Below are 13,310 nucleotides of genomic sequence, written 5' to 3' on the forward strand. Positions count from 1 at the left end.
AGAGCCTGCGTGCTGAAACTGGATTCTGGAACTGTATTCCGGAACTAATTTGAGTTTCGAAATTGCAATTCTAGAATTGAAACTGGATTCTGAGTCTGTTATTGGTTCTAAATTTAGTTCTTGAACTCAGGATCCAGTTCTTTATTCCAGACTTCTTCTATTCGGTTCTTTTTAGAACCATAATAATACTTCTAAAGAATTATGCGGAAATTTACTTTACTGTACTCTATAAAACCCATTCTGGTAGTCATGGCGAAAAATCGTCTTCATGTTTTAGAGCTTAGTTCTGGAATATGTGTTTAGTATTCAGAGTCTGCGTGCTGAACTAACTAGGCGCATCGTTTAAATTTCTAGTAATGAAAGAGGGGAAAGTTGCACGATTCAAACAATCGATGAACTACCAATTCGAATTCGGAAGCAAGAATAAAGCGTGTCATATTCGTATTCACGACATCCAGTTATGTCTCTGACATTACACACCCGTACTTTTTTGCTTTACAATTTGAATTAATTTGTTACCAAATAGATTGATTCGCCTTTCTTTCTCAGATTCTGCAGCCGATTCTTATGTCGTTTGAGAAAACTGAAACTAACCCAGGGTAGTTTCATCAAACAAACACTTTTCACGAAACTGTGTTGGTTTTGCACTTAGCATTGGAGGCTTGAGCAAACCGGATATAAAAACCAGGTTCGAAACTGACTCCATTTTTAGTTCAACAACGTTGAAACTAGGTTCAAAACTGGCTTCAAGCAAACGGTTTGACAGCAGTTAGAGTGGAAACCGGGTTAGGTTTGGCATCAAGCGAAAACGACATTAGTTTCAGGTATCGAGTGAATAGGATCCCTTGTGAATGATAACAAAACTTTTACCACTGAACTTACCCAACCATCAGTTGTCAAAACAAAACTAAAATCCACCCCGGTGGCACGATTGTCATCTGTATACAATTGGTTGAAGCTGGAAATTTTGGTTCTTTGGTTCTAGTTCGCTGTCAAATGCTGTGTTTAAGCAGTGTTCACACGTTCACATTTTTCTTCATTCGGTTGCACCAACATAAGGAAACGATTTCGATGGAATATAATCAAACTATAATAAGCCACAATTTCTTTTTCTTATTCAAAAAGAGGTCAAATTACTTGTTTTATAGATAATACTAGACTAGAGTTACATTTATATTGGGCTTGAAGAAATTAATTTTTAACACCAGTGTGGTTTGATTGTATGGTATGAACGTAGCTTAACATATTGTTGACAACAACGCCATCTAAACAAAATGCGTTGGTTTCAGGAACCAGCTTCCATAGCAAGAGGATGCTAAAATCGACCTCTATAGCGGCCCTTACACGATCATTAAAAGTGTCATTACTAAGTAATGACACTTCTGCTCAAACGCTCGTCATTACTGCATTACTGTACATCATTACTTTTTAGCATTACACGTTCATTATTAATGATGAGTATTTGTAACTACTCCAGCAATAGCAATAGCAATATTTTTATTTTCGTTCAGCTGAAAATAAATTTGATTTGCCATTAGAACGTTAAGGTTAATGAAATATTAACAACTTAAATCTACACTTTGTCATTTTTTCGCGTATAGTTCTAAAGATATTCAGCACTTCCACACAAAAAATAAGAAGAAGAAATAATGTTGGTAATGATGGAAAATCCGGAATTCCATAATTACTCGTGTCATTACTGAACTCGTAGACCTTACACGATCATTAAAAGTGCCATTACTTTTTAGTAATGACACTTTTAATGATCGTGTAAGGGCCGCTAATGGCATATAAAATTTATTTTCATCTAAACGAAGATAAAGAATATTGCTAATATTCTTTAATTGCTGAGGGAAAGTTATTCTGGTTACAAGCCCCGTGCTGGAATAGTTACAAATACTCATCATTAATAATGAACGTGTAAGGCTAAAAAGTAATGATGTACAGCAATGCAGTAATGACGAGCGTTTGAGCAGAAGTGTCATTAATTAGTAATGACACTTTTAATGATCGTGTAAGGTCCGCTTATAGGAGTGCTTTAAAAATAAACATAGGCAGTGATTCCAGATATTAGGTGTATCTAATAGGTTAAAGCCGGTTATAAATAAACGATATACGAATAAAGTGTTTCGAGCTTTAATGCTATTTTTTGCCAATTCCATCGACAATGGCAGACCGAATTCGGCAAAATAGCAACCGACTCCAGCTTATTCCTCACAATGTGTGCTGCTATAAAAACCATAAATCGAATAAACGTGGCGGAAATGAGTACTTGTTCACTTCAGATAATCGAAAAAAATTTATCCCAGTATACGAAAACCATATACACATTTTGGTTTTTCTTGTTTAGTGAAGCTAATAAGCGACAGTTTACTAAACAAGTGTAGTGGAACTCAACGGAAAGGAACTCGATAGTTCAGTATTTAATGAAATCATTATACTATGTTCATTTCAACGTTATGACCAACACTTAACCACGGAGATTTATGAAGTTTGAATGTTCTTAACCAAAAAAGAGGAAAGAAATTTCACAGTTTTGTTTCTTCTATTCAAATACTTGAAATCTCTCACTCTAATTTTTCGACATGCGCACGAATATGACGCGTAAAAAAACCATTATGTGTATTCACATAATTTTCTCGTTAATGTCAATTTGCGCAACGCTGGCAACTCGATGCTCTCCAATTTGTTTCTACGCTTTCCGTTTAGTGTACTTGCTCTATTTATATACATATATTTTTACATGCTGGAGGGAGATAAGACAAACATGTGTGACCGGTTTTTATCGTCATCGTCGAAGCTAGCACTTAGTGGTCTGATTTTCAATGCTCTTTCGAACATATTTCTGCCTGTCACCATTCTATGCTCGAACTTTGAGTAATGAAATAACCTGCATGAAATAGTCTCTCTACCTTAACCGAATCAGTAGACTTTGCAAGAACAAAAAAAATACTCAATAACGTAGCTTAACTCAAATCACGCCAGTTAGTTGATAACAGTCATTCGCCGGGAAACGACGCGTTCGGTTTGAGAAGCTTGAAAATGTATTCTAATTATACGACGCCCGTGGAATTCGATATGCGTGATGTGCGTATTGTGGACTTCCGTTCGGATACGGTAAGTTTGCCGACCGCCAGAATGCGTAAGGCAATCTATGAAGCGACAGTCGGAGACGATGTTTACGGGGAAGACCCAACGGTTAAGGAACTGGAGTCCCGTTCGGCAAAGATGTTCGAGAAAGAAGCCGCACTCTTCGTGCCCACAGGAACAATGGCAAATTTATTGGCCCGTAAGTTCAATGAACTGATGAACTTGTTGGTAATTGTTATTCACCTGGTCGTTTTTTTTCAGTAATGGTTCACTGCAGTCGGCGAGGATCAGAAGCCATTGTTGGTGACAAGGCTCACGTTTTTCTCTACGAACAGGGAGGAGCAGCTCAAATAGCCGGTGTTCTGTTGAACACCATTCCGAATCTGCCAGATGGAACGTTTTGCTTGGATCAGTTGCAAAACAAGTTTCGAGGACTGGATGTCCACGAGCCACAGACTTCTTTGGTGCTAGTAGAGAACACGCATAACATGTGTGGAGGAAAAGTTCTTCCTTTGAAGTGGCTGGACGCTTTGGCTGAAATTTGTAAGAAAAACTCCGCAAAAATACACATGGACGGGGCACGTGTATTCAATGCTGCCGAATCCTTGAATGTTCCCGTATCGCGTATCGTGCGAGATGTCGATTCGGTTTGCTATTGCCTTAGTAAGGGCTTGGCTTGTCCCGTCGGTTCTGTCTTGATTGGATCAAATGATTTCATCAAAGAGTATGTTGATACTTTCTGTTAAAGCTTTCTCATGACCATAACAAGTTCTATTTTCACCGTAGAGCCCATCGTTTACGGAAAGCATTGGGAGGTGGTATGCGACAAGTTGGATTTCTAGCTGCTGCCGGGTTGTGCGCTCTGGATGAGATCGTTCCAAAGCTTAAATATGATCACATTCGTACCAGACAAATTGCGGAATCTATTCGGAATTTGAATAGTTCACTTATCACGGTTGATCTAGAAAATCTTCATAGCAACATATTACTTGTGGAGCTGTTGAATAAAAAATTAAGACCTAGCGAATTAACCCAAAGGTTAGCGGAAGTTCACCCAAAAGAGATTGAAGACGGTTTAGTTGATTCTTCTAAACGAGGGATAAGCGTCAAAATTAGTGCACGCGATTGGGCTTACGCCCGAATCGTTGTTTATACCAACGTAACGGATGAAGAGGTAAATTTGGCGATAAGGAAAATTGCGTACGTTGTCGAAGAATATCAACATAATTTGAAGTAACACTTGGCGATAGATAGCGCTCGATGTAACTATTGTCGAGATGTTCTATTTCTGTGAATCGTAATATTCGAGATAAAATTCTTCAATAAAAACCCTATGTTGAGTTTACCGAATGGTATTTCTTACTTATGCATACTACGCTCTGTGTGTTGTCAGCCCTCATTTCAACGCAGTACAGCGCACTGCAGTACAGTCTCCTTTAGCGTATGAGACTGTGGTTTGTGGTTTGATTAGGTTAATCTACGTGGTATGGACGAGTGCTGAATAAGGAAAGAGATAGATTGAGTGGGCGGAGTAACATCATATTGGCGATTCTGCCATGATAACAAATACAACTGGATGGGTTTCCTGTCAACGGACAGATTTTCCAAGTGAGTGTTGCCAGAAACACCTAATGAATTGAGTAGAGTACAGCTCATGTCCAACAAGGGAACAGATTTCACCCAGGTGTAGAATGATAAAGTATGGAATTAAATTATTGAATTAATTCATGGTGGAACAACTAATACTTAATGGAAAAAATGTATTTTCTCTTCTTTGGCATTAAAAATGTCTTACTCTTCACTATAGAGCCTAGGTGTCAAAACTAGCCGCGTTAGGTTTATTTTGTCATAACTTTGTACGCTAATAACTCAGTGATCTGTGAATGGATCTATATAATGTTACTACCAATCGATTCGGAAACCTTTAACTTAAACTTGGATGGTAAAGTGATTTTAGTATTGCAATAGTACACCATTGAAAAGTTGGTTTGCATTGACCTATGCCAATCACAGCGGACCACAATGATGTCATTCCTTGATTTTTCGTGTACAGCCGACGGTTTCGATAGTTGGTCAACACCTAGCATTTCATATAGTAGCTTCTGCTTCGTTTGCCATAGGGCTTCGCGTTATTCATCATTCTGCGTAGTGTGAAATTTGGCACAAAAATAAATCTATAAATATACCCATTTTATAATTTCAGTGACGGAAAGGAAACACGTAGCTTGGGTAGTGAGTGGATGACATAACTGAGTTATGTCCATTCGCTCGCTTGATAGTTGCATTTGTGTATGTGTATGTGTGTGTGTGTATATGTGTGTGTGTGTGTTTTTATATAGAGGGTGGCAAGGCGAATCTGCAAGCCAGACACATGAGAAGATGGCTCAGATAGTGTCCGGTTCGACGGACTAAACCCGCTCAAGTGCCTTCACGGTCACTCGATATGCTCTCTCTGTTAGCACAACGAACACCTCCGGAACTACCTTATGGTATTACTTCGGAGGGTGGTTCACATGCAAACTAGAGATGGTCGGGTCTCGGGTATTTTAACCAAAACCCGACCCGTTTTGGTCGGGTACGGGTCGAGTACGGGTAAAAAAATTTACTGCTCACTCGGGTACGGGTCGGGTACGGGTAATTTTTTTTCCTGATCGATTACCCGACCATTTGTACTTCACATAAATATATTTACACGTTGACGACAATTTTTTATTGCAAGCAGTTCTAGGACCTGACAACTGGCATCTTTTTCCAGAAAAAAACATTTCCTTTCTTCATTTAAAAACAAAAACCGATCAATCATAGTTACGTGAAAAGTTATGTGAATATTTTCCACCCTAATTTTTTTATAACATATTTAATAAGACACTGCCCTAGCTCTAAGATGTTGCGGTCAGACCCTACTTTTCACGTAGGTTTTAATGGACTGTCATATTAAAGCTGTTTAATGCACAATCCAGTGAAAATTATTTGATTCATATATAAAATGTAGTGTAGTACTCATATCACATTCAGATACCAGAAAACTGTTATTTTAAATATTGATTGGAGATTTTCTAAATTTTCATCTAAATCATAAGGATTCACCATAAAAACATGAACATTTATTTCAGAAAATCTGCATAGAAGTTTTTCCTATTCTTCACTTCAGAGTGGTGTCACCTCACTTGAAATAACACCGATTGATGGCACAGCAAGTTGGGCTATATTGAAAGTTAATTTTCGTTTCTTTTCACTGGACTACAAGTGAAAATCTCGATGCGTGACAACGGGGAGTCGCAAAAGTACGGATGAAAATCTTTTCTTGTTAAATACTCAAATTTTCACCGTGTTCACTCGTTGAGGGTTCCACCGGATGTGGCACAGAAGCTCAGTGGCTGTAAAAACCACCAGCTACCGTTAACATCGAAGGTGTGGGTTTGTGAGGCTTACAAAACGGGCATATTTGACAGATTAATTTAAATCAAAATCATAATCCATTTTGCTTTGTAGTAAAAAAAATTCTAACAAAAAAAAATCTCTCGCATATTCAAACTACTTACACTTGAAGGACTCACTGTTCACCATTTTCAAAATTGAATTTTTCACACCGGGAATACACGTACATTATTTGATGTTTCGTTAATTCACGTAAACAAACTGATGATACTCTATTCATTTTAGGGGATGTTCGCATAACTTTCTTTTTCGTCACGTATAATATTCAATTTGACATTTGGAACCATTTTACGTGATGAGCACGCTTACTTGTGGTTCTAAAGAATTGGATCAAAAGTCGCTGTCAAAAACAAGTTGAGCGCACCTTGATAGCGATAGCACCGTGAATAGAATGACAGTTTGATAAAATAGATTAAGAAGGAGTAAAACAAAATGGTTTGAGAGTTAGGAAAACGTGTGTGAACTGAACGCCGCTTAGTTGAAAAAAATACTTATTAACGTAATTACAGTTACATTCTGTTCCAAATAGTTACTTTGATTGAATTAATACTTATCGCTTAACCTAACTTATTCTAGGATTGTACTGTTCGATAAATATCTATCTTAACTACAGTTTTCTAAATCCATCTAACGGTAAGATTGAAAAATATCACACATAATTTGGTAATAATATGTCTATAATGTGTAGTAACGAATCATTGAAGCAGCAGTAGATCCATGAGCTACATCTGAACTAAAACAGTAGGAATTTACTAAACGTGAGTTTTGTATGTTATAACAGCTAAATGAACTAATGTGAACTTATATTAAATTTACTACAGAGATTTAAAATCTTCCCTGTGGAAATAAAGGGACTATTACAAATCCGGAAAAGCTTCTTAATTGTCAGAGAAACCACAGTCGCACTGTTTCGTAAAAACCATACCTACCCAAAATTGAATACAACGGGTATTACGACATTTTGGGTAAATATGCTTCTCGAAAAATTTGAGTAGATATTACTCCCTTTTGTTGACATTTGTAAATGAGTATAAAGTACCAAAGACATTGGAAATCTATTCCTGCTTCACAGTGTATTTATATGTTTAAATGTAAACAAGCATTTTAATGTATTTTACTTACCAAATAGAGCATGATACGGCTCGCTATCTAAAACACTTTATTTTTTCCATCCTGAATTTTGGTAAAATTTTTACTACTCATTCGGGTCGGGTACGGGTAAATTTTTTTATTTTTTATCGGGTACGGGTAATTTGTAAAAATTTTAATCGGATACGGGTCGGGTACGGGTAAATTTTTTTGCTGATCACTCGGGTACGGGTCGGGTTCGGGTATAAGAAATTCTATACCCGACCATCTCTAATGCAAACTGCGCAGATGCGGTTATCGTCTGTAATCTGGTAGGATGCCGAGGTCGGTTCAACGATTCCGGTGGGGCATGGCTTCCGGTTCGTAGGCGCCCCGACGACCCGAAGCCAGTGTTCGGCGCACTCCACTCGACTAGTCCCCGACGGTGGACGTAGTCTACACCGACGAAAAGTTCCCCGGCGGTGGAACTTCTTCCGAGACCGATTTTTCTTTACGGGCCTACCGGTAGGGTGCCGGAGTCGGTCCAACGATTCCGGTGGAGCCTATCGTCCTGTTCACTGGTTCCCCGACGACCCGAAACCGGCGTTGCGTAGTGTCTACTCAACTAGTCCCCGGTGGTGAACCTAGTCTACTCCGGCAAAGAATTCCCCGGAGGTGGATGTTCTCCCGTTACCGATTCTTACGTTGCTGCTGCTTTTCTATCTGGGCCGACCGGTAGGATGCCGGAGTCACTCCAGCGATTCCGGTGGACCCTAGCCTCCGGTTTTCTAGCGCCCCGACGATCCGAAACCGGTTTACGACGCGCCTACTCAACTAGCCCCCGGCGGTGGGTCTAGCCTACCCGACGGAGAGTTTCCCGGCGAAGAAACTTCTCCCGAAACCGAGTAGCATTCTACACGCTTCGTCCGTCTTCTTAGGGTGCCGAAAACAGTCCGACATTCTTCGTCTTTGGACCTACGGCATTTGACGCTGCTCTTCTCGCCAACTCCTCTGCAGTGTGGACATAATCTGAACAACTGTCCGGCTCACCGCGTTCCATTTTCCTTCCTTACTGCACATCCTTTGAACGATGTTCTCCACGCTGACATCGGCGCCAGCGATGGCAGTCATTTCGCTACGCAGCTGAATAAACCGTGGGCAACTGAATATTACGTTCTCCGGCGTTTCTTCTGTGTCTGGTACTCAAGGCACAACGGCGACCTTGCGTGGTCAAATCGACAGGTTAGGAATCAATCGATGCGTTCACCTTCCCTTCTCCGCGTTGTCCCACTGCTGTTGCCATTTAGTGAGCGTGTTGGCTCTCTCTCTGTTCCGGGCTCGTCCTGTGCGTCGATCCCTGTAGCATAAGCTATCCTCTTCCAGTAGCAGACAGATGGGGATCATTCCGGCTATCACGTGCACAGCGTCTGACGATATTGTTCGGTACGAACTTGTCACGCGCATTGCCATCAGTCTGAAAGTGCGGTTCAACTGGGCTCGGTTCCTTCTTGTTGTCAGTGCCATCGACCACGCTGGAGCTGCGTATCGTACGATCAATGATGACACGTTCGCCAGTAACCTCCTCGATGGGTCTCGATGATAGTTTCCATGCTTTTCGGGCACCTATCCGGTGGAACTGCTGGACCTTTCATCTTTGCCATGGCCATCTTATAGGCATTACCCCACGGATTCTCGTTGGCGTTGTTATTCAGCTTATCTAAACACTCTTTCTTGCTGAGTATCGAACCTGATGTGCCGGTTGGCACTCCTGCTGGGCTTGTGTGCTTTGAGCGGTACACAGTCGCTTTGCTAGGGCCTACTTGCGGACACATGCAGCTTTTTATAGAAGTTCAACAGAGCCCCACCACATCCTAGGCAGGCTCCCTAACTCGCAGTGGCCATGGGGAGGGGTCGTTAAGCCCTTGGACTAGTCCCTGCTGCCCTTGTGTGTGTGTGTGTGTGTTGTGTGTGTGTGTGTGTGTGTGTGTGTGTGTGTGTGTGTGTGTGTGTGTGTGTGTGTGTGTGTGTGTGTGTGTGTGTGTGTGTGTGTGTGTGTGTGTGTGTGTGTGTGTGTGTGTGTGTGTGTGTGTGTGTGTGTGTGTGTGTGTGTGTGTGTGTGTGTGTGTGTGTGTGTGTGTGTGTGTGTGTGGATATCTTTCTCCGTCTGCTACACCCCGTCTTCGCTTGAGTATATCGAATGGCGACTAGCTGTTGGTTCCACGGGAACTAGCAGGCCAATTCAGAACTAGCGGCGATAGAATTTTCGGATCTAGTTTGAAGAGCTTGTATCTGTTTATTGGAGCAGGGCTTTTCGGAAACATTAGTCTGTTGTGGACTTCACGTACGACCATTGTTCAATATTACTTACATCAAACTCTATTTTCTAACCGAAGCGAAAGTTTGCAAAAAAATGTTATTAATCCACCTAGCAATGAGATGATACCTCTTTTATCAATCCGCATGTGTTTTCGGCATGAATATTCATTAGTGTTTTAGTTCTCATGACATTATTTTAATGATCGTCGTTTTAAGTGACAATTTGAGATTTCAATCATCAATCGAATCGAATTTTATTCTAAGCGTGTGACAATCGATAGAACATTCCATGAGATGTTGAAGTAAGTTCCATTTTTGAGTTTTTCGCCATTATTTACGGCACTTCCAGAGCCGGTATGCAGCAACCAGCATAACCTCAAAAATTCGTATGGTCATAAATTAATATGACGAATAAATTGCAGTAGTTTTGAGTCCAACTGCCATCTTCTACATTTGTTTGAATTTAAAAAACTCATCACCTGTAATTCCAGAATCGGAATTCAGAATTGGATAAAATTCATTAATGTTGTATTGGATCCTTTAATTTGAATTTTGGTTTTTGAAATTCGATTTGGCCTGTTTTGAGAAAACGATTGAGTAGTGAGAAACGATTCAATACAGGAATCGGAATTCGAAAATCGGTGTAGCTGAAGTCAGTTAAATACACCTGAGGAGTTGCATAGTTCACATTCGATTCAAAATGTTTGTAAATCAGTGTAGACATTTTTGAGAAACCGTAGTGCGAATTTAATTTTTGGGTATCTTCCGAATCGAAAACTGAATACCGTTAAAACTGATATAAGTACATTTGGTTATCGACTATCCAAATCTGCAAACCCGATAAACCTGATTAATTTATGTGGAATGGACATTTTCGAACTAATCACCATGTATCCCTCTAAACCGGAAATTGGATCTGACTAAAAAGCAAGATGTTTTATAGGATCTTAAGATCTGTCGTTTGAATCTTAGATGGTTCTTAGATCGGCTCAACCATTTACGAGGAAAATGAGTTACATTATTTTAATATCGTTTTACATATCATCTTGTAGTTCCGAAACCAGAAGTCGGATCCAAACGTAATTCACGAACCTTGTGTAGGAGCATACGACTATTCATATGAATCTTAGTTTGTAGAAAACGGTTGAGTCATTTCCGAGAAAATTGAGTGAAATTATTTGTCACACACGCATTTGCTGATCTCGACGAACTGATTCGAATGGTATATGGGGGTCATGTTCTTCCAGCATTTGTTGCTGTAAGTAGTTCAAATCAATAAAATTATGGAATTGCTTTCAACTGAAAATTGCTGGCATCATCTGGTTTACATACATAACATTCGAACGATTATGCAACAGTATAAATAATCGTGTTTGACGTTGCTCCCCAGCATTGCTTCTTCATACAGCGCTCAAAACTCCTACTACTGAAATAAGGTTTGCACAAAAATGTCGATATCTCCGTTAAAAATGGACGGATTTTAACAATCTATGGCTTGTTGGATAGCTATTACCGTGCGAAATCTAAGTCTTAAAACATATTCTGTTTTCAAGGTCAATTGTGACCCTTAATAAAATGATAATTAAAAAAAACTGAAAATTTTGGCATAAAACTTAGTATGACTCAAAAAGTAAACATCCGATCTCAAAACCATCCAATAGCGTTAAGGGTGACGGGGAGACCTTCCATTTGCGACTAGTTTGATCAAAATCGGTCCTGCCATGTCTGAGATCTCGACCTCTTTGTTGACAACACACACACGAACACGGACATTTGTTCAGTTCGTCGAGCCGATTCGATTGGTATATGACACTCGGCCTCGGAAAAATTTTCTAAAATTTAAGCGAATTCTATACCTATTTTTCATATTTATAAAAAAAGGTAAAAACTAAAGCTTTAAAATTGCATTTTTAATGTCATCGAGATCGGTCGTGTCTCGTACACAACCTGTTTTTTTTTTTTCAATGTAGTTTGTATGGAAGATCTCACGTTGCCTACTACCCGGGCTGTCATTTAGGATTTTTTGCTTATTAGTTTTGAACCCATCCAGTCATAAATCCTGTTATCCACACCACTTCATAACTAGTGAAATACTGCTCAGCAAATACCTTTTTCCCACGTTCCGAATCTTTCCCATAACGTGTAGATGATGAAAAATGACTTGATTACTAATATGTAACCTCTCCGCAATTTGTTTTTGAGTTCAAATTCCAAATCAATTCAGGAACGAAACTCTCACTATTGGGTGGATTTACTCTATGTGTTTTGACAACGATGGAAAGAGCTAACTATAAGATTGAGAACAACTAAAATACAGTTAAAAGTGGTCAAATTATAGGTACTTTTTGCTCTGTGTAGATAATTGTTCTAGATCTTCACTCACTACTCTCTGTCTTCCATCACTCAATACTCGTTCACAAAGCCTACACGAAAATCTAATCATACTCAGAACCATTGTTTCTAAAGCATAACTCTAAATACTACCGACAGAAAATTGTTCTGATTATGGTTTGCTTTATCTCCTCCCTTTACTATTGCTCCGTGTTTCCAGTGAAATTGCTTTCACCGCACGGTTCTTTTTCATATGAACGTTGCGCAGTATTCATATGATTTTTTTCGTTTCGATGCAGTATCACAGTAGTGTGTATACAATTACTTTAAATTTTGAACTGCTACTGTACCGATGCGTTTGTCACACTAATTATATCTTTGAGTTTAGCAACACTATCGTCAAACACAAAAAAGATGAAAAAACATTTCGGACATTAATTCACATATTAATCCCATGGGACGGTCTACCTCTGTAGTTTCTGCTAAGAATGATATAGAAGTGACTAATCTCACGACCAATAAAACTATATTCAAAAGCTGTGTCATTTTTCGGAAAGCAAACTGGCGCTTCTTAGAGTTCTCACTTCCATTCCATTAGTCAGATCGGAAACCTCATTACCATCCGAGCTTTCGTATTCAAATTTTATTAAAAGTTAAAAGTCTTGAACACTTTGCCAGTCTTTTTCTGACGCGCTGCGAAGAAATCATCCATCATCTTGGGAAAGATTACTTCCTAGGAGAATAATAACCTAATTAAGGCTGCTGTTTACGAAACGTTCTCGCCCGGTGTAGCAAAAGCGGAACTTTTTCCTCGTTCCATCAGACATTAAATGGATTTCAAAAGAGAAAATGGACTATTCTTGAGCAATTACGAAGATGACGTGGTTCGCTGCTAATAGTTTTGCACACTCTATAGGAGATGGTATTTGAGTTGCCTGCAGAGAGGATCACATGAGGTTTTATCTTTCGGAAATTCTCGCGGAACAAATGTGTAGAAGGTGACCAAACCACATGAAGTCGATGCAATCATATTGAAAGAACATCAGTGCAATTCATTTTAGACCGAC

General features: G+C 39.5%; 1 protein-coding gene across 1 annotated transcript; it reads left to right on the forward strand.

The window, feature by feature from the left end:
* Positions 1–2,869: 2,869 nt before the first annotated feature.
* On the forward strand, positions 2,870–4,435 carry LOC131427094 (uncharacterized). The gene is made up of 3 exons (XM_058590016.1): positions 2,870–3,289; positions 3,352–3,814; positions 3,877–4,435. The coding sequence occupies exons 1-3, from the start codon at positions 3,043–3,045 to the stop codon at positions 4,325–4,327; spliced, it is 1,161 nt and encodes a 386-aa protein (XP_058445999.1). The 5' UTR covers positions 2,870–3,042; the 3' UTR covers positions 4,328–4,435.
* The last annotated feature ends 8,875 nt before the right edge of the window (positions 4,436–13,310 follow it).

This window comes from Malaya genurostris, chromosome 2 (genome assembly GCF_030247185.1).
Source record: "Malaya genurostris strain Urasoe2022 chromosome 2, Malgen_1.1, whole genome shotgun sequence".
NCBI lineage: Eukaryota > Metazoa > Arthropoda > Insecta > Diptera > Culicidae > Malaya > Malaya genurostris.